Source organism: Pempheris klunzingeri, chromosome 9 (assembly GCF_042242105.1).
Source record: "Pempheris klunzingeri isolate RE-2024b chromosome 9, fPemKlu1.hap1, whole genome shotgun sequence".
Classification (NCBI taxonomy): Eukaryota; Metazoa; Chordata; class Actinopteri; order Acropomatiformes; family Pempheridae; genus Pempheris; species Pempheris klunzingeri.
The window spans coordinates 25,426,389-25,448,416 of record NC_092020.1 but is presented as its reverse complement, the minus strand read 5'-3'; the positions used below and the strand labels follow the sequence as shown (position 1 = coordinate 25,448,416).

The 22,028-nt window shown below is 43.8% G+C and overlaps 2 protein-coding genes across 2 annotated transcripts; both read left to right on the top strand.

Annotated features, from left to right (window-relative positions):
* Window positions 1–4,401: 4,401 nt before the first annotated feature.
* LOC139206838 (TBC1 domain family member 2A-like) lies at window positions 4,402–8,610 on the top strand. The gene is made up of 4 exons (XM_070836433.1): window positions 4,402–4,525; window positions 8,048–8,168; window positions 8,336–8,451; window positions 8,567–8,610. The coding sequence occupies exons 1-4, from the start codon at window positions 4,510–4,512 to the stop codon at window positions 8,608–8,610; spliced, it is 297 nt and encodes a 98-aa protein (XP_070692534.1). The 5' UTR covers window positions 4,402–4,509.
* A 354-nt stretch (window positions 8,611–8,964) lies between these two features.
* Window positions 8,965–18,542, top strand: LOC139207006 (TBC1 domain family member 2A-like). Its single transcript, XM_070836629.1, has 12 exons — window positions 8,965–9,088; window positions 9,870–10,139; window positions 10,602–10,727; window positions 12,126–12,236; window positions 13,130–13,302; window positions 13,391–13,502; window positions 13,583–13,783; window positions 14,219–14,406; window positions 14,577–14,697; window positions 14,954–15,139; window positions 15,814–15,935; window positions 18,330–18,542. The coding sequence occupies exons 1-12, from the start codon at window positions 8,987–8,989 to the stop codon at window positions 18,529–18,531; spliced, it is 1,914 nt and encodes a 637-aa protein (XP_070692730.1). The 5' UTR covers window positions 8,965–8,986; the 3' UTR covers window positions 18,532–18,542.
* The last annotated feature ends 3,486 nt before the right edge of the window (window positions 18,543–22,028 follow it).

Here is a 22,028-nt window from a genome sequence, read left to right as displayed (position 1 = left end):
CGTCCTGTAAACCACCACACCCACGTTAATCTGGACGGGAACTCATTGGGTTTGTTGTTTTTACACCACAGACCGGGTGTAAATAGCAGGATAGCGGGACCGTCTCTGATTAATGTACTGTTAATGTGTTGACCAGTGTTGGTGCCAGAGAACAGCAGCGTTAAAAGTTTCAGGGAGACCCAACATGAAGAAACTCGTGTCAGACTGATATACAATTATATACAGGCCTGTGAGATAATTTCATGTGACTTTTAAGAACGGCCCGTCGGTAAATAGCACTCCCACCTCTCATACTACAAGTCCCACAATGCACTGAACTGCTGCAGCAACCCCCCCCTCCCGCAGGTATAATGACACACCGATCAGCGGCTTTGTAGCGACACTTCAGCTCGCCCTAAAATGAAAAGTGGGGTTTTACCTGTTTGTGTATCGGAGGTAAACCGAGCTCATGTGGCCGTAATTAAAGAACAGAAATATAAGACGACACGATGAGACAAAACGAGGATAAGAACAAAAAAAGAAGAAGAAAAAATAATAAAAAATTGTATTGAGGAAAGGTTGTTGGAGTTTGGCTGTTTAAATTCATATTTCTGAATAAAATACACATACACTACTCACTAAAAGTTAGGGATGTTCGACTTTCAGGTGAAATATAAGGAAAATGTAAAAAATGAGTGCTACAGTGATATTATATCATGAAAGTAGGGCATTTAAGTAGAAGCATGCACTGGTGATTTCTTCATTTTAAACAATGTATTTGAAGAAAATCTACCAACAGTGGTAGGTAAACCACAACAAAACATGTCAGTGTCTCAATAAATTGGGACGTGGCCAAAGGACGTCCACTCCTCTCCTTTCTGTGACTCTTCCAGTCTCTGTATCACTGTTCCAACCTCCTGATGACACTCTGTGACCCTCTAAGCTCAGTGAACACCTCCGTCTGAGGACTTCCTGTTTGAAGCCTCCAGTGTTGAGGTGCTGCTGATCAACTGTTAGGTGTCGTCTTGGTCTCATGATGTCAGAATGTGAACAGCAGGATGAGGAGGACTGTTTAAATACCAATTCTACCTGAAGCAGGAAATGTATTGGTGGATTCATGGATCAAACCTGTTGTGAATGTTGCTGTTAAGCTTCTTGTTAGAGAACAGCAGCTGGTGCAGAAAGTACTGAAACACTGAACAGTTGGACATGTGCATTCAAAGGTTTAGAGAAGGTCACATTAAGTTCACCTGGAAAGGTTAGAATGCATTTTAGGTTCATCCTGAAATTTCACCTGAAAGCTGAATATCCCTAACTTTTTGTGAGGAGTGTATACGATAATAAAATAGTCACTTTTAGACTCTTCACTAAATGTTGAGCCCGTTTGGTCCACGACTTCGACCGTGTTTTAAATTTTGGCCCCTTGTTTATGATTTAGTTTGATTGAGAGCCCCCTGCTCTGATGGCTGAAATAAGATATTTTCATTAGGTTGAGGAACAGTTAACTGATCTGCGTCGAGGCAGAGTCCCGAGACCAGATGCAGGACGAAGCCGATTCATTTAAATCTCCACAGATTTTGGTGTCAGCTCTGGTTTGTGTTGGTAACCAGTGAAACTACATCAGGACCGCTGTCATGTGATCAATCGTCTCGTGTCTTGTGGGGACTGTGTTTTGGAGTAGCAGCTGGCACAAAAACATTATTATTAAGATGTTTTTTGTTTTACAGGTGAATGGAGGCAGCTCTTTCAGAATGAGGTGGTGTCAGAATGAATGTAAAAGTCCATTTAGTCTGGTTTTTGAAGTGAAAACTGTTTCAGCGTGAGTCCAAACGAAGCTCCTGCAGCCACAGTGTGACGTTTTTAGCTTAAACGTCTCCTCACAAACATCATTAAAGTTTGTTTCTCTCTGCCGTCTTCCTCCTCTCCCTGTTTTCTTTTCTTTTTTTAGAAGGATGGATGGAGGCAGCGCGGCAGGAAATCCCAGCGCTGCCTCGTCTCGCTCACTTCCTGCCCACACCGGCGAGGACACGCTTCAACCAGCCGATTGGATCTCGGCTTCTGAGGACGACGACGGGCCGAGCGGAGAGTCAGTCAGTCTGCCTGAGTCCCGCAAAGACCAGAGTCCTGCAGAGGGACACCAGGAAGACCAGAGTCCTGCAGAGACCCAACAGACTGCAGAGGAACCAGACCAGCTGGGTCTCCCCGATCACATAACCCCTGAGGAACAGAAACCAGAGGATCCCCCAGTCAAACCAGACAAACTAAAACCAAACTTTCTTCCTACAGAGCAACAAAAAGTTGACGAAGACCGGACTTTGCCAAAAAACAAACCAAATTCAGATCAACCAGCACCAGAAGAACCTTCTCCAGCTAAACCAGGTCAAACAAAACCAGACTGTCTTCCTACAGAGGAAGAAAAACTGGGAGATTCAACTCTTCTAACCACATCAGATCTGCCAAAACCAGATCTAAAGAAACCAGGGGATCCTTTTTCTGCAAAACATGAACAAAAACCAGACGACTGTCAGAGACACCAAACCCAGGAGGATCTCAGTCTTACAACCCAGAAGACCAAAGAGGACCTTCCTCCTGCTGCCCTAAAGGAACAAAACCAGAAGGAGCTCGAATCCCTTGAGTCCAAAGACCAGCAGAACCAGCAGGATCCACCTCCAGAGAAACCCAGGTCAACCACACCTGAGGGGCACCAGGACCACCAACATCCCCCTCCTCCTCACCTAAACACCCTGCAGGCTCCTCGTCCTCCTGCTCAACAGAACCACCGTTCTCCCTCCCAGGTTTTTCCTCCGACAGTCCGTCTGACTGAAGCGGCGACCCTGGCTCCGCCGGTCCAGGCCCCGCCCCTCACCATCGAGGCGTTCTGTGACCGGGGGCGGTGGCCCCGTCCTCCGGGTTCTTCTTCAGGTGAGCCCAAACTGTGCGGCTTCCTGCAGAAGCAAGGGGGGCCTCTGAGGGCCTGGAAGCAGCGCTGGTTCACCTACGAGGAGAAGAAGAACCAGCTGTTCTACTACCGCACGCCGCAGGATGTGACGCCTCTTGGCCGGGTGGAGCTCTGCAGCGCCACCTTCACCTACCCGCTAAAGGGCGAAAGGGGCACCTTCCACATCAAGACACCCGAACGCACCTACATACTCAAGGTGGGTTAAAGGTTTAACGGCACCAACCGACACAACAGCAGTGAATGGAAACAAGCATTCAGTTGAAAATTCAGTGAAGTTTGAACTAAGTTTGGTTGGAAACTTTGAAAAAGCTGTTCGACCTTTAAATGACATCAAACTGCCCCCCAGGCTGTGACCCAGGAGCTGATGCTCTACTGGCTGCAGCAGCTTCAGGTGAAACGCTGGCAGCACAGAGAGACGTCCACCTGTCCGGACCCGACAAACAACAACACCACCACCACCACCACCACCACCACCACCCCAGGTAAGACACCAAGCCTCCAATCACCAAGACTCCTATCTACACTCAGCTGATACTTAAATCATCATGTTGGTGTGATTTTAGAGCTGCTGCTTAAAGTCAGACCAAACAGAACCTGTGTTCATTTTCATGGTTCATATTTTAGATTAATGATTAAATGATCTTTTCTATGATTTCTGTCAATATATATTGTTTGAACTACACTGCAGAGCCGAGCAGATCATAGTAACCAATGAAAATTGTTGGTTTTTCAGGTAAAAAACTGGTTTACTGGACTGATGAATAGTTTAACTCATGTGATGATGGTTTTACTGGTTTTGTCAGTTGATTTAAGTTGTCTGATGATGGTTTAACTGGTCTGATGATGGTTTAACTGGTCTGATGGTGGTTTAACTAGTCTGATGGTGGTTTAACTGGTCTGATGGTGGTTTAACTGGTCTGATGATGGTTTAACTGGTCTGATTATAGTTTAACTGGTCTGATAGATGGTTTACTGGTCTGATTATAGTTTAACTGGTCTGATAGATGGTTTACTGGTCTGATAAATGGTTTAACTGGTCTGATAGATGGTTTAACTGGTCTGATGATGGTTTAACTGGTCTGATAAATGGTTTAACTGGTCTGATAGATGGTTTAAATGGTCTGATAGATGGTTTACTGGTGACTTGCCGAGTTAAACTCATGCTTTCAGTCTCAGTAGTCTGTCAGTGTCTGTGACTGTGTGAAGTCATTTCCACTAAAAGTAGTTTGAGAGTCCTCCACCTGTTTCAACTCCTCGTGGCCCATATCCAGGAAGTGGGCGGGTCCTGTGGTAACCCCCCTTCTTCCTCCTCCTCCTCCTCCTCCTCCTCCTCGCAGGGAGAGTTGGGAAATCCGTCCTCCAGGCGAGGGAGCGGCTCAGAATGACAGATAATACAGTGTGACTCACTGCTCTCCAAAACACTGTTAAAAACGGCTACCTATCAAAACCCTGCTGGCAGAAGAGAGCGAGTGTCTGACTGACTGAAGTGGGACTTAATCTGCTTCACATGTTTACTCTTTACCAGAGAAAAGGCTTCTTGGACCAAACAAGCAGCTGCTGGAAAGTGGACCATGCAGGACTGTGTGGGTCTGTACTCTCCTCTCTCCTGTTGTGTTGTGAATTATTCTGATTAGCTTGGTGAGCTCATGTCAGTCCCAGCGAAGCTTTGTCTGATTAACCACAGATACACAAACCCGTGTAGGTGTGCAGGCCCCTTTAATCCACAATAATAATAGTGACTCCAGCTGTCAGATAAACACAGCGGAGTAAAACATGTCCCTCTAGAAAAGTTGCTCCCAGTCTGACAACCTTGGATTTAAATCACCATCCTGGCGTGGAGCACGTATGAGTCCTTCAGTGTGACGCACACTTCCAGAGGACGCCGTTACCTCCAATGTTCATCGAGAATAAACGTCCATTAATCCACTTTGAAATCTTGAAAAAGACAATTCAGAACTTGCTTTAAGAATCATCATGTTTTTAAGTTTTCTTCAGCGCTCTTTTAATGGTGCTAATGTTAAAACTGCATAAACCAGTAAATTCTTAATTCTGCATATTTACTGGTTTTACTGGTTTAGAGAAGTTGCTCGCCATCACTCACCAGAGCAAATGAATGGAGCAGAAAATAACATAAGATATAATATTTATTATACTTTTAATATCCCATGTCCAGCTAAAATAAAGTCTGTATATAAAGAAGGGAAACGGCGTCCAGCAGTGAGAGTGAGGCTGCAGGTCATCTGAACATCCACAGCTGCATTTAGGCAGAATCTACTCTGTTATTTACTTTTCTACTGTTAATCCAGAGTTGTCTGATTTGGTAGAAATGGAGTCTGACTGTGTGGAGACACAAACGTCCGCTCTGCAGAGAAAGTAACCACAGGATGGACACCTGCAGATCTGAAATATGACGTAAAATTACCTTTTTTTTTTTTTTAAATCAATGCAAAAACTGAAGGGGGGGCCAATGCAGAGCTGGAGTTATATAATCTGGTTTTCTTGAATTATAATTCTAATGATGTGAGCAGCAACATTTTCCACCAACTGAAGGCGGCCTGAGTAACACCTGAGTAGAGGCCATCACAGAAATCTTGACGAGGACAAATAGGAGCACCGACAAGCCGGTGAAAATCCTCAAATGATAAGACGGATCTAATTTCAGAGAATAATTTAAGGATAACTCGCAGGACCTACTGGACTAGTTTCTGTGGATTTGGTGTTTTTAATAAGTGAGTTCAGATTCTTTAAAACACCAAAATCACACAATAACAGGAACAAACCAACCAGTTCAAGGCAGCAGCAGAGCAGCAGCTCCTGTGTTCTGTGAGCTAAAATCCCTGTTTTAGTGAATGTAGTCTGGTGTGTGTGCTGTTTGTGGTTAAACCAAAAGGATCTTCCAGGTCTCTCTCTGTAGGGATCCTTTCCATGATGCTGTCACACACTTAGAATAACACTCTGAGCCTGTCGGTGGATCAAACAAGCTCTTTTAGTGGACCTACTTTAGCCCAGAACGAAGGATTACATCACAACCACTGAAGCCAGATCGTCACCTGCTCTCACCTGCAGGCGGAGGAGATCCACTGGACCGATTTCATCATTTGTTGTCCCTACTAATCATTTAAAACCCCAAATATATAAAAATAAAAATAAACAGGGCACAGGTTTAAAAATACCGGAGTTATCCTTTAAGGATTGAGGTTAGGAATTTAGTTGTGATGGTTATGGTAGAACAATAGAAGCACGACTGTGTGTGTGTGATTAGATTAAAGTGGAGTGAAAAGGCGGAGGATTAAAATGTTTTCAGACTTCAGCTGATCTGGATTTCAGAAGGTTTTCGAAACTAACGAGCTCAGTCTGCAGGTCATGACCTCGTCGACGTTTAGGGGCGACGGGGGCGAGACAGGAAATGTGGCGTCGCTCTGTGGATCTCAGGATCATTTCCTGTTTGGGTCGATTTTACACCGACTACGACCATCAGGGAATCGCAGCCTATCAGAGCTCAGTTCTGCCAAGGCGCAGTGACATCATCAGTGACCTCATCCTCAGGACGCCGCCAGCAGGATGTGACATCATTCTGACCTGATCAGCTGCAGGCGACTGAATGAGAGGAAACACTGACAGACTAAATATAAACCAGTGAACACACACACACAAGGAGGATGGAATTCAATCACATGCAGAACTTCATTCAGTTTTTAGTCATTTTTACTGTGGGAGAGAAAACAGTTGTTTCAGGACAGATTTTCCCTCAGTTTGGATTTAATAACACAACACAGAAAGATGAAAACTAAAAAGTCTAAATTAAATTTGTAAATCTTCCAAATGAAGACATGATATGAAGACTTCATATTGTTCGTTGGGACATAAATTCAGCCGTTTGTCGGCCAGAGTTTGGTGCTGCAGTGGAAGCAGCTCACCTGGTTCTCAGGTATTCCAGTCGTGTCCTGGCTCGTTCAACGGCTTCAGGTTTCAGGTCGGAGTTTTACAGCAGAAAGTAAAGTTATTTTAACGAGAAGCAAAACTGAATCAATCTCATTTTTGTTTTTTATTTGGTTTGGACTGAAGTTCAGCTCAACACCAGACCGACGGTATGAAGTGCTGCTGAGTGCCTCCTGCAGGCTGCAGACTTCATTACAAACAACATCCTGGTCATCTCGTCTTTAGAGTCTGGACATACACAGCCTGTCCTGAGGGGGGCGCTAGAGGAAAGAGCATCGTCCAAATGTAAAGGGTTATTCCTCTGGAGACCATGAAGGAGATCAGAGCACTGAATTTATGTATTAGATGATACATTTTCCCACAAAATCTAAAATATGATTTTTTTTAAATTTCAAAATAAAATAACACTAAAACCTTGTTATGAAATAAACAATAGCAATAATGAATAACAGGAACTAAATGAACAATAAATACTACGACTATGATTATGATTATAAAGCTAAAATTACATTTATATAAAATCCTAATTGTATAACATAAAAAATAAACAGAACACACCTGTGATATAAAGGTGATGGTGCGAAGGTTTCCAGTCAGTTTAAGCTTTTAAGTTGAATTTTTTGTTTGGTTGAATAAGTTTGAATCATCCGCATTGAAAATATTTGACTATGTTATTTGTCTAGAAACCAGCATTTATGTTCCTGCTCAGATCTTTTGGTTGACGCCTCATTTAAGCATCAGTTCACATCACGTTCGTGTCTGCACGAATCGCTATTCGGCTGTTTACACCCAGTCGGTTCAAGAGCGACAGACTAGTTAACTTATTTCTTTTATTATCATGAATGTTCAGTTACAGTTTGGTTAGGTTTAGGAAAAGATCATGATTTGGGTTAATAAGTAAAATACGAATAGAAAAAGTAAAGTACATTGAACACACTGTGCTTTCCATCATACATGTGGGTGTAAATAACCATATTGGCCGTTTTTATTATCATCCTTGGTGAGGAAATTCATTTTGTTTAGTTGTGATTTAAACTAAATGAGATGTTATTCACACCAAAAAGGCTCCAGGTGACGTCAAACTGAATTCAGCCGATTGTTTGTTCCGGTTTGAGTTTTCCGTATCGGTTTCTTTCCTTCTGGACTGAATTCTGTTTCCTGTGTCTGCAGACGACTTCCTGCCGGTGCTGAAGAGCCCGCTGGGTCTGGTGGGGGAGGAGGCGGCCAACGTACCATCACAGCGAACGCCGCTCGCCAATGTGTCGATCAAACATCCGCTCATCGAGATCCAGTGAGTGACCTCAGCATGTTGGTTGTCTCCAAAGATTTGGAAGACGTCCGACGCCAAGTGTTGTTTCGTTCAGACGCCAAAGTGTGTGAAAATGAGACCAAGTGTCCCGTGAGCCTTTAGCGCCTGCGGTGAAGGACCAAACCTGTTATCTCTTTTTGTGTGAACAGAAACTCAGTCCACAGCCTTCGTAAGAGGTCGTCTCAGGAGTGCAGTCAGAGCGTGTTTCATGTAGAAGCTCCTCCGTGGACTCCCCCGAACTCTGCAGACACCAACAGCACTACAGGTACGACTGGTTCTATTATAGCACTAACATCGGTTTTAAAACTGCTAATTCAAACCAGTCCGCACATTCAAAACCTTTGGACTTGTGGCTTGATCTGGATTCACTTTGGATTTAGACTTGGAGCGTAGAGCATCCGGTCCAAGGACTTCTGGCTCTTGAACTGGGATCCTGATTGGATGTCAGACTTGTTGGTTTTGACTTGATACTCGATGTTGGACTTGTAGAACTTGATTTAACAGTTGAAACGACTTCCCTGTGTTATCGCCTCACTTGTGTTAACTCGGGACATCGGTATTTTCCTGTTGATCACTTTTGTAGTGCAGCAAGTGATTGTTTTATTAAAAATTAATACTCGTCTTTGTTTATTTGATGCTCAGTTTTAGTCCCTCCAGCTCCCAAGACCCCCATCGAGCCTCCGACCCCGCCCACTCCCCTCTCATTGGCTGAGCCAGCAGGTCAGGAGGAGGGCCGGTCAGAGTCTCCGTCACTGTTCGACAGCTGCAGCAGGAAGACGAAGAGTCGCAGCTCGTCCACCATGCCGGTCCTCCGCAGGGACACTCTGTCCTCGTCCTCGGACCGAACGTCTCGCCTTCAGCAGGAGAAACAGATGCTGATGGAGGAGGTCAAAGCTCAGAAGGTGATCAGATACTGAACAGTTTAGCAATGCTACTGATCCGGGAGGATGTGTAGAAGGAACATGAACGAAGAGGGTTTGTCACGTGTTTCATGTCTGTTATCAGATGTCACGCTCTCCCTCTCCCCTTAAACTCCTGCTGAATGTTCGTGTGTATCACAGACCAGTTCCTGTCACTTCCAGGATTAAAGTGCTGCTCTAAACACCAGTTAAACTACTGAGCAGCAAAGTGATGTGATGTTAAAGGGAGGATCTGTAAATTATTCCAGAAGCACTTTTGGTTATATTGGTTTACAGTCTCATATCAGAGCAACAGCAATTAAGAAATGTTGATAAATTAACTAGTTTGACATAAAAAAGAAAAACATCTGATGTCTGTAGCTTTCAGTCAGTGAGCAGTAGCTAACGCTAACGCTAACGCTAACGTTACATCAGAACTGTATGCATGGTAAGAATTGAGCTCAGCATCAGATTTGTTGTGTATTTTAAGGGGTCCTTCATTCGTATGCACGTCAGGATGAGTAGCTGGAGTCCTCGGGAGGGTTTTCCCCTCAGGTGACCTTCGTCTTTCTCATGTATGATGCTGAATTTTACCCGATGAAGGTCTGAGGGTCAAAACATCTGAGTAACAAAAGGAAGTTCATGTGATGGAGAGCATGCGGGATGATTTTCACCAACAAAGACAACATGGACACAGTTTAGATGATCAATAAATCTGTTCTTTCCACCTCCACCACCGCTACTGATCATAATAATAATAATAATGATGCTGTGGCCTCTCCAGGAGTTGGTATGGATCCTCCACAAAGCCTTGGAGGCGTCTCAGCTGGAGAAGCGAACCTGTGCAGAGTTTTTGGCGGAGAAGGGCGAGCAGGAGCGTCTGGAGCTGCTGCGACACCGCGAGCGGCAGGCGGCCGACCTGCGAGGGCGGCTGGAGGAGGCGAAGACGGAGGCGGAGGCCACGAGGACGAGTCTGGCTCAGAGAGACGCTCAGCTGGCCGAGCTGCAGGAGACCATCAGGATGCTGACGGAGAAGAACAACGCCAAGCAGGAGGTGCGACAAAATCACAATAGCAGCACCAATAAATTGAGAGGAGCTCTTATCGCCACGCTACTCCACCCAGACGCCAACAGCATCCACTCATTAACACCTTAGTTTAGATTAATCGCTCTGCCAAAGAGATGCTGTGTAATTTGGTGTCACTGATCTCTGATTTGTTCCCACCACTTCCTGGAAAAGATCCTGATGGAGGTGTTTTATGGCTACAGGCTACATGCTAACGCTACGTGCTCGTCGCTGGTGTGTGAAGCGAGTCACCTGTGTTTGCTGACCCCGTGTCAGTTTAGTGTATTTCAGGGGTGCAAAAACAATCTTACGTGCATGAATTGAATATGAACAGCTGCAGCCTGATGTTAGCAGCACAGGCTCTGGAAGGTATATGTACATAAAAGTGTGTTGATCCAGTGATCACAGTGTTTCTGTTTGACTGAAGTGTGTCCTGTTGTTTCCTGTCAGGTGATCATAAAGCTGTCTGATCAGGTGACCGCCTGCATGTCCGACCCACGTTTGTTCGTCTCGACCTCCGGCGGTTTGAACTCTCAGACCTTCAGACAGCTTCAGCAGGAGATCGAGAACCTCAAGGTGAAGAAGACATTTACATACATGAATACTAGCAAACTATGCTAAACCCTCAGCCAGAAATCCTCGTGTCACTTTTAATCAGGGGCTTTGAACCATGTTTTTTATCAGTGTAGAAGCCAATCGGTCTTTTATTTCAGCCCCAAGTCTGAAGGAACTCACCCAGACCTTTATTTCCTGTCTACACACCTGCCCCAAATTAACTTGACTCATTATTTTAACCCAAACCTTCATCTTTTCCTAAATCTAACTGAACGGAAATATAAGTAAACATCATTTTACAAATAAAAACAATAACGACATCTCTTAATGGTTTATTTTGGTAAACAAACAGGAAACACAGAACCTCCATGTTAGTTTAACAGCCCGCTCCACCATTTTAGGAATATAACCAAGTTTAGTTCTTTTATTTGAGCCTGGTGAAGCTCTTCATCCCCGTCTCCGTTGGAAATCAGTCCACCACACGCAGTTGGTTCAAAACGCTGCAACTTTTCACTCCAAAAGAAGGGACCACATCCACTGGTTGCCAGTTTATTTTAGGATTCATTAATAAATTCTTTAAAGGCAGATTGGCTGTTTGCACCCAGCTGTCAGTAGTCAACAACACTGTTACAGCCTTGCCTTTTATATTTGTATTTGACTTGTTATTTCACCAAAACCATCATCCTTTCCTAAACCTAACCAACCTGCCACTGGAACTGATGATAAAGAAAGAAAACTGAAATATAGTTTCAGTTTACAAATAATGTATTTCACTGTTGGATTTGAACCTTGCTTTGAAAAACAGATTAGCCATGGAGCGCTCCAGATCCTACGCAAATAAAATAAATATACGAAACAGAAGTTAGCTCAGGTTGCCACAACTTTAAGCTAAAATATCTCCTTTTTTGTCGGTTCGTAGAAATCAACACGTGGACATTATATCACTGTTGGGAACAAACATGAGACATTGAAACAAGAGCATACAAGAAATAATCGGCTGGATTACGATAAAAGTAAATAAGTAAAAAAGAAAATGAAGGACGCCTGTCACAGGGGATTATCGTACAAAAGGGAAGACGGGAATCGAGCAAAAGGGATTTATAGCAGGAACCACAGAAGAAGAAATGAAGGAAGAGGGGCTCTAAAGTTCAATATGTATACATTTAGGAGTTTGGGGAAGTCAAAAATAAACTGTAACGATGTTGTGTGATTATAACAAGAGATAGTCGTGACTCTTCTGCACACGCTAACGTGAGGAAGGAGACGGTTGTAGGACAGGAGACCTTCTGTGGGTCTAACAAAGACCAGGAAGTCCACGGATACGCCTGAGCAGGTCAAAGAGAGAGTAACGAAAAGTGAGAGATAAATAGCTGTTGTTCTCTTCCTCTAATCCCTCTCACGCCTCTCTGTGCTCCTCAGGACGACATCGAGGCGTACAAGACTCAGAACAAGTTTCTGAACTCTGAGATCTACCAGCTGACCAAGCTGTGGAGGAACAGCTCTGAGCAGGAGAAGAGTCTGATGGTGAAGGTGGGTGTTCACCACTTCTCCTCAGGTTTTTCTTCTTCTTCTTCTTCTTCTTCTTCTGTGGTGGGAGGAGCTGCTTGTTTGGTGCCTGTCACTGTGATGGCAGTACTCACTGATTCGGCTAAAATGTGGAATGTCGAGCACAAACAAAAGCAAAATCTTCAGTTTTCCAAAGACACTCGGACGTCTTAATGATTCAGGAAAAATCTCCAGTCTGCCTCACCTACCGTGTCCCACAATGCAAAGCGCTTATCGTTGTGTGAATCTGTTTCTGAAGAAATTTGAGGTGAGAAATGATTCACCAGCTGCTGAATACTCACCGCTAGCCTGTTAGCCACGGCGCTGAATGTAGCACAAAATGGTTTAAATGGTTCACTTGCTGGGGTTTTTGCATAATGCTATTTTGTTTTTAACTTGCGCATAAAAATGACAATAAAGAAATTGATTGAAATTGATAACTTTCTATTATAATGTCCCATAGAGGTTAGCGAGTTAGCATTAACATTAACATTAGCTTGCAGTTTATTGTAAATGAGCTGAACTTACCAAAACACTGTTAGTATTTTAATAACCAACATTGGTGTATTTTGATATCTATAATATTTACCACATTATATATAGTAGTTTTATGTTTATTATTAGATTTAGATTTATATATATTAGATATTTCCTAATGAGCAGTAGGTTATGGTTTTCATATAATCATATCATAGACTGTAAATAAGAAGTGGACTGATGTTTTGAAGCCTGGAGTTTCGCTTTATGGGCGTCGCCATCTTGGTTTTTTGGAGCCAGAAGTGATGTTCGTTCCTCTGATTGGTTCGTGAGCAGGTAGCCCCGCCCTAAAGTACAGCCTCACTGTCACGCTGTGTTTCCTGTCCTCTGATTGGCTGCAGTGTGCCTACCTGGAGGCCAGTAACTGTCAGGTGGAGAGCCGTTACCTGGGCGTCCTGCGGCAGCTGCAGGAGATCAAATCTCTGGATCCGGTCCAGCGGGGGGCCGTCCAGAAGATGATCGAGGTCGCTCTGAAAGGAGAGCTGAAGAGCGTCATCAAGCTCAGCGTGGCCAGGTAACCCGGCGCAGGGTGGACGGAATAACAGGAACACCTGGTTCATTGGTGGGAAACGGTGGGATGAGCAGCTCTGTTGTGTCCGCAGGGATCACGATGAGTACGGCTTTAAAATCATCCCGGACTACGAGGTGGAGGACATGAAGCTGCTGGCAAAGATTCAGGCGCTGGAGATCCGCTCGCACAACCTGCTGCACCAGGTGTGAACCCTCAGCCGTAGACAAGCCGGCATCGATCCCCTCAACGCTGAATTAACACCTTTATTATTATTCGTCTGCAGGAGGGCGTAGAGCACCCCCTGCTGAGCCGCTGGGCTCAGTACCTGGCCGGCAGGTCGGATGACGACCTCTGTCCGTCACCAGAGCTCAAAAGTCTGGTGCGAGCCGGCGTCCCCCAGGAGTACCGGCAGCGGGTGTGGCGCTGGGTGGTCCGAGCCCGAACCAGGACGATCAGAGAGAGTCACCCACAGCGCTACCAGCAGGTACGCAGGGAGAGTTCACCTGTCCGCACCTGATCTACACCTGTCTCCACCTGATCTACACCTGTCTCCACCTGATCTACACCTGTCCCCACCTGATCTACACCTGTCCGCACCTGATCTACACCTGTCCCCACCTGATCTACACCTGTCCGCACCTGATCTACACCTGTCCACACCTGATCTACACCTGTCCACACCTGATCTACACCTGTCCCCACCTGATCTACACCTGTCCCCACTTAATCTACACCTCTCCACATCTGATCTACACCTGTCCACACCTGATCTACACTGAATCTACACTTAATCTACACCTGTCCCCCCTTATCTACACTTAATCTACACCTGTCCACATCTGATCTACACTTAACCTACACCTGTGCACACCTGTCCACACTCTATCAAACCGCACATTAATCCAGCTGCTGTTTCCAGCTGTGTGAGAAGAGTCGGACGTCTCCTCATCCGGCCTCCAGACAGATCCAGCTGGACCTCCACCGCACCCTGACAACCAATCAGCGCTTCTCCTCGCCCTCTAGCCCCGCCCTCCAGCAGCTCCGCTGCGTCCTATTGGCCTTCTCCTGGCAGAACCCTGCCATCGGCTACTGCCAGGGACTCAACAGGTACACACAGGTGTTGGTCCAAAAAAATCATTATCACACTTTTATAGTATGTCGTCATTTTACAAAAGTGTTTGTTTTTATAAACATGTGATGTGCTGTTTCACCTGTCATGTGACCTGTCATGTGACCTGTCATGTGACCTGTCCTGTGACGCCCCATGTGTCTCTTAGGTTGGCAGCCATCGCTCTGCTGGTCCTTCAGAGTGAAGAAGACGCCTTCTGGTGTCTGGTGGCCGTGGTGGAGACCATCATGCCTCAGGACTACTACACCAAGAACCTGGTGGCCTCTCAGGTCAGGAAACACACACACACACACACCTGTTCACCTGATCTCTGCTCACCTGCGACCCAGATTCACTTCCTGTACCTGTGTCAGGTGGTGTGTCCTCTGCCCCGCCCCCTTTAGGAGGGTGGGGCCGCCAGGTCAATGGAGTCTGGTGGCTTTGAACCAAGCGATAACCAGTTAGTTAGTTAGTTAGTTAGTGATGATTACAGACCTTGTGCCTTGTTTAGTTTTGATATGATCACTTTCATTGATTGGTGTCCAGGCGGATCAGCGGGTGCTGAAGGACTTCCTGGCGGAGAAGCTTCCCCGGCTGGCGGCTCACTTCGAGGATCACAGCGTCGACGTATCTCTCATCACCTTCAACTGGTTCCTGGTGGTTTTCGTGGAGTCTCTGCCGAGCGACATCCTGCTGCCACTGTGGGATGCCTTCCTGTACGAGGGCACCAAGGTACCATCCACCAACACAACAGCAATATAGAAACATATTTTTACATATTCTGGTGTCAAAATGACTGGTAGACTGTAAGATCACAGCCATTATGTTGCTTGGTTCAAAGCCACCAGACTCCATTGACAAAAATAGTAATTCTACATGGAAGTTGCTGGTCCACTGCTGCCTCAATCAGTTAGTTGGTTTGTGTTATTGTATGACTTTGGTGTTTTAAAGGGTTAGTTCAGATCCATCACAACACTTGTCTAACACACAGTAACACAGACAAGCTAACCAGTTGAGGCTGCAGTATATCAGTAACTCCTGTGCTCTGCGAGGTAAAATCGCTGTTTTTGTGAATGGAGTCTGGTGTGTGTGCAGAGAGTGATATAACGGCTGTGGTTAAACCAAAAGGATCTTCCAGATCTCTCTCTGTAGGGATCCTTTCCATGATGCTGTCACACACTTAGAATAACACTCTGAGCCTGTCAGTGGATCAAACAAGCTCTTTTAGTGGACCTACTGTGATCAGGTGCAGTTGTCCCAAAGGATCACCTTGCAGCCATTGCTGAGGTGATCTACTGGACCAGTTCCAACACTTTTATTACCTACCAGTCATTCAGACACCAGGTGTGTAATATGTGAAACTTTTTTTGTTCCTTGGAGATCACGTGTGTGTTTTTGTGTCACAGGTGATCTTCAGGTACGCTCTGGCTCTCTTCAAATACAAAGAGGACGACATCCTGAAGATCCACGACAGCGTGGAGATCTACCAGTACCTGCGCTTCTTCACCAAGACCATCTCTGACGGCAGGTAACGGCTCACCTGGTCTCCCCTGAACTCATTTGGTTGTGTGGTCACTGTGTTGTTGTAGCAGTGAGTGTAGTCACACTGCCACCTGCTGGAGCTTTAACACAGACACACCAGACCTGATCAGGTTTACAGTCTGCAGTGTGTTTGTGTTCGGTCAGATGCCACTCAGTCACGTTTTGAACACAGTCAGGAAGTTAGTTAGTTACTCCTCTAGAAGATGTCATTATCTCTGATGCCCTTCCAGAATAAATGCCCATAAATATAGTTAAAAACCATAGAAAAAAGAGTCTGCAGAACTTGCTTGAAAATCTTCATGTTTTTAAGTTTTCTTCAGTGTCACAGAAATCCAGTGATAATTATCAGTATATGAATGAGTCCACTGCAGACAGGAGCTACTAACGGCTAATTCAGCATGTTGTCAATGGACCCAGTTTGATTAAATCTAAACAAATACAGCAAAAACAGGGCTCAGGTTGTAGCCCACAGCTAACTCACCGACTCCATGGTAACATTACACTTCCTGTTTACATCCCTCAAAGCATCTTGGGAAGTGTAGTTCCAGGATAAGCAAGCGTGATAATCATCATAACAGACGTTTTTAACAGTTAGTATATCTAAAATATTTTTTAAAAGTGTTTTATACGAACAAAAAATCAGACATCAAATCAAACTTCAACACTTGAATGTCTCTGCAAATTAAACTGCACAAACAGTGTGTTAGTTTGAATACTGTCAGCATTGATTCAACTTTTAGGCACTTTGCAATGTTAGTTTGCACGTGACATTATTAAGTCACAGACTGATTGACAAGCTGCAGTTTCCTGGTAGTGTAAGTATGTTTTTTTTTATATAATTGCTGCATAAAATTAAAGAATACCTTTTGATGTAACCCTTTGGAGCATCACTAAAAGTGTGTGACAGCATCATGGAAAGGATCCCTACAGAGAGAGACCTGGAAGATCCTTTTGGTTTAACCACAAACAGCCGTTATATCGCTCTCTGCACACACACACCAGACTCCATTCACTAAAACAGGGATTTTACCTCACAGAACATAGGAGCTGCTGTTCTGCTGCTGCCTCCATCAGTTAGTTTGTGTTTTAAAGGGTTAGTCTGGATCCAACCCCACATTTGTGTAATAACACATAATTACGCAAACAAACTAACAGTTTGTGTAAAATTACTGTTTTTGTCAATGGAGTCTGGTGGCTTTGAACCAAGCGGCATAATGGTTGTTTTTAGTTAAACAAAAAAGATCTTTCAAATCTGCCGGCTTAGATGATCGACTGGACCAATTCCAAAACCTTTTTCTTTGTATCAGTCATTTCGACATCAAAATATGATCAAATAGGGCCGCAGTTTAAAAACACTGGAGTTGTCCTTCACACTAAGACACTCAAGTTCTATACGTACTCCACAAGAACAAGAACAAAGTTCGTTCTGGCCAGGACATTTCATACTACACGACAAACAAGTGCAGAACAGAAAAGCGGGAATGACAACATTTCCGCATTAACCCTTAGAGGTCTGCGATCACGTGACGTTTTCAAAGCGCCGTGACTAAAAACCTCGGTCACCTGGAGCGCTGCTGTCAACTTCACTCAAAAGTGCAGATTTGAAACTCTCTCCCAGTTTTTGTTTGACGTTGACAGACCATGTGAAACCGGAGATGTGATAGTTTTGATTAAATTAAATTATATTTAATTAAAAATATGTATCCGTGCGTAAAAGTGGGATGGGCAGGCGTTGCATTTCTTGTTGCATAACGCCTGCATAAATATTTTTGTACTATCAAATTAAAACTATCACATCTCCGGTTTCACATGGTCTGTCAACGTCAAACAAAAACTGGGAGAGAGTTTCAAATCTGCACTTTTGAGTGAAGTTGACAGCAGCGCTTCAGGTGACCGAGGTTTTTTGTTTCGGCGCTTTGAAAACGTCACGTGATCTGATCAGGTCATTTTTTTCTCGCAGCTCTGGTTTGGGAGTGCAGACACTCAGTGTTCAGCAAGTCTGAAAATAAACAGCAGCTATTTTAATCATGGTTTTAGTCATTTTCAATGTTGAACATTTTGTCGGTTCCAGTTTCTTTTCTTTCTTAGTTGATATTAAACTGAACATCTTTTGTCATTGGTCAGTTAAACGACATTTGATGGCATCACTTTGTGCTCCAGGACATTTTAATTGACGTTTTTCAAATTATTTCCTCTTTTTTTCTCGTCATTTCAGAGAGATGATAATGGACAGATTAATAGCAAGTTGCTGCTCAACTAGTTAACCAAAATGTTGAACTAATCCTTTAGAGAAACACATCTGTGACATGATTCTGTGGAGGAAAACACCAGAAACCCGTGTCGATGAATCTGTTAAATACGGTTCTTTTCGGTCCTGCAGGAGGTTGACCAGCATCGCCTTCAACGACATGAACCCGTTCCCCGGCCGCCTGCTGAGGAACCGGCGGGTGCTTCACCTGGAGCGCCTGCAGGGGGAGCTGCGAGAGCTGGAGGAGCAGCAGAAGGAGTTCGTGACGGAGAGCGCCGTGCGGAAAGACAAGGAGCTCGACACGATGGTCAGCGAGGACGATGAGGAGCTCTGAGCTCTCCGAAGGGTTTTTATCTTTCTGAAGCTTTTCAGGGATCGACACACGGCTGCTTCTTCCTTTAATACCTAAAGCTGTTTCACAGTAACGTTGGACAGCCCCTCCCCCCCACCACGGGACGTGTTGTTAGCATGTTCCTGCTCAAACTGAACTAAAATAAGAACTATAAGAGACGGAGGAGTCATCCTGTTTGCAGCAGAGAGCTCCGACGTCTGTTGTACGTTCGTGTTGCAAGTTGACGACGTCACTAAATTATGTTACCAGTTACTAAACGCTGTGACACCAGGCAGCGCGGGGGTTTCTACAGAGCCTCCAGTGTCTCCGTGTGTGTGACGGTGAACCACATCAGCCTCTCTTGGTCAGGTCACTAATCTGATTCCAATCAATGTTTTTCTGTGTTTCCTACGTGTAAATCAGGGCGTCGGGCTGTGGGGGGCGGCGATGCACCTGAAACTGTTTGGTAACCGACAAAAACGAGCAAATGCGTGAACGAATCGTCTTCTTGAGCCACATCAGGGATCAGATTGTGTTTTAGCAGACGAACGGCTCGTTTCAGAATCACTTTAGTGAACCTGAAGCTTCTGTTATCACAAAGACGGACGGACGGACGGACGGATGTTAAGAACATCAGAGTGGATATTTACACATTCTTTTGCTTTTTCACTAATTCCTTCACTACATTTAAACTAGTTTTTAAACCAAGCTGCACACGAAGCCTTAAAGTATTGTCGACTTTGTTGAGTGAGAGTTTCTGGTCTTTTCACAGGTTTGATACCAGCTGATAACGTAAACGGCCTTTACGGCCTGTTACTGCTGCCATCAGTATCCATAATGTTATAATCTTCATGGCAGTTTGCAGCTGGTTTTGTTACTGAGTCACTTTTGATTCATCTACTCGCATGGAGGCGTTTCAGCTAGCTTAAAACAGCCTCGCTAGCATGCTGTGTTTAACTACAGTCAGTGAGGCGTGTTCAGATTACACACACACACACACACACACTCACACACACACACACAAACCCAGTGTGTGCTCGTACTCAGCTAAAGAATAAACTGAGAGCATCAGTTCATCTTACGTGCAATTAAAGGACGCTGCTATTTATCAGCAGAGTATTTTATGTATTTTGTGTTTAAATGCAAACTTGTCTAAAATTTGGTTTGTTTGGTCTGAAACTATTTTAACTCCACGCAAACGTCAAGTAGCAAACGATGTTTCTCATAAACAGGAAGAGGAAAAAAGTACCAAGTGAGAAAGAAACACTAGCACAAGTGAAATTCAGCAAGTTTCCAGTAAGAATATAATCTGTGATGAGTAACTTTAACTGCACTGTTCTTCTTGCTAATGTACATTTCACACGAGAACACTGAGTTTGTTTGTGTTTTTACTATAAGTTTTCACTACTGGTTGTGTCTGTTGTGTAAAATTGTTGCCCAAATCTGTCTTTTTCTATTATTCTTGTGGTTTTGTACATAAATATCCATTAATTACAAGTGTTGGATTTTATTTTATTAATTCTACGTGATTATTATTGTTAATATAACGGTCAGATGTAATGGACTTAATTAATTTTGCTTTCCAGCCAGCAAATATGTGCATAAAAACAATGACGGTAAATGTAACCTTTACTGAAACACGAACACGATGATTGACACTGTGTCCCGTTCGCTGTTTTGACTAATCATTTAAATAATGTCAGTCTAACAAATTAAATATTTACATTCATGAAGAAATCTTATCGTTTACAAGATTTTGTGGTTCTCAATTTCAATTGACGATCTATTTTGTTCTATATCTACTAATATCTACTAAATATTTTGTTATTTAACAGGAGAAACTGATATATTCAGTTTAGGCCTGAAACCATTAGTCAGCTAATCAAGTCGCCTATTGAGAAATAATCGCCAGCAATTAAGATAATCAATTAAATGTTAAAATGATCTTTTCAAGGGAACTAACTGGTTTTCTAATTTGTGTTTCTCTGCTTTATATCTGTTGGTTGGACTAAATAAGACACTGGAAGACGTCATTTTGGACTCAGATACCTTCTTCACACACATACGGATATTTTTCCGCTTTACTTCAAAAAAGAAATTCTGTCCACAACCTTTGTTTTACAAAACACAAACAGTGTGTCAGTGTGTTAAATACTAAAGAAGAAGTTCTTAATGCTTATTTAAATAAATTAGTTGAACGATCCAAAGCAGACGGAAACTTTAAATGAGACCCGGCAGTGCCAAGCAAATGTAAACAAACCAGCAGTCCACCGTTAAGAGGCAAAGCCCTAACGCCCCTTCAGGTGGCGCCATGGGGCCTTATTTTGGAAAAAGTCTGAACAGCAGTCAACGAGGGAAAGACAAATAAATTTTTGATCCATTCAAATAGTTCCATGAATTACACACGTTGTAATTTTACAAAAAAAGTACCGTTTAGTAAACTACATCCTCTCCAACAATATACGTCACCTGCTAGCTAGCGAGCTAACGACGCTACTCGTGCTAATGTAACGTTATCTGATCCTTTTATCAGCCTGAAGCCAAAGAAGGATCAGACCCGTCTACCTGCTCCTGTGACCACATCCTGATACCAAACACACACACACAGCAGCTTTAGCGCCGCTCGCTAGCTGGACGTCGCTTACATGACTTTTCAGGTGTGTCGTCTTCCTAATTACACATTTTGAAAGTCTGATACTTCAACAGTTTTACAACAATCAAAGCAAAATTATCTTTTAAATAGACAAACATCACACGTGTAATTCACAACACTTGGCACACATTTGTCTCTCGCCATTGACGACCACACATTTTTTTTCTAAATTAAGGTCCCATCGTGGTCCATCGGAGGGGGCGGGACTTCAAAGTGTTTTAAAAAATCTGTTTTCATGAACTAAAGCTGTTACCATGTGGGCAAAATGTTAATTTATCTGAATACACATGGACGAGGCCCGAGTAACTGATTGTTGTTTTTTTTTGATAATTTCTATACATTTGTTTAAAATAACTGACACATTAATTGATAATGAAAGTGATCCTTAGTTGCTGCGCTTGTTTCTCTTGGTGGAAAAATGTCACCCGAAACAGAAAACACTCATTTCTGTTGTGCTAGCATGAATACACTTCCTGAGTTCAACAAAAGACATCAAGCACAGGTTAAAATTTTCCGTTTTATTATTTTTCTTAAAAAACAAATATACATAAGAAATGATAAATATAAAAAAGTCAACCCAGAAGAAAAGAAAAAGTTCTTCAATGTTACAAACAACTTCTTACTGCAGAGAAAACCTAAACACTAGTGTTACACCTGACAGTTAAACTCACGTGTCAGCCTAAAGTCTTAACTTGTTCTTGTTGCTATGTAGCCGTCCCTGGTGTGAAGACGGATTTAAAGAGTCACATCCCAAAGAAACGAAGGCGCCTATCAGGTAACTCGGAGTGTTTTTAGTCCTGTGAGCCGAACTTCAGGTTATTTCACACCGTACGACGATGACGCGCTG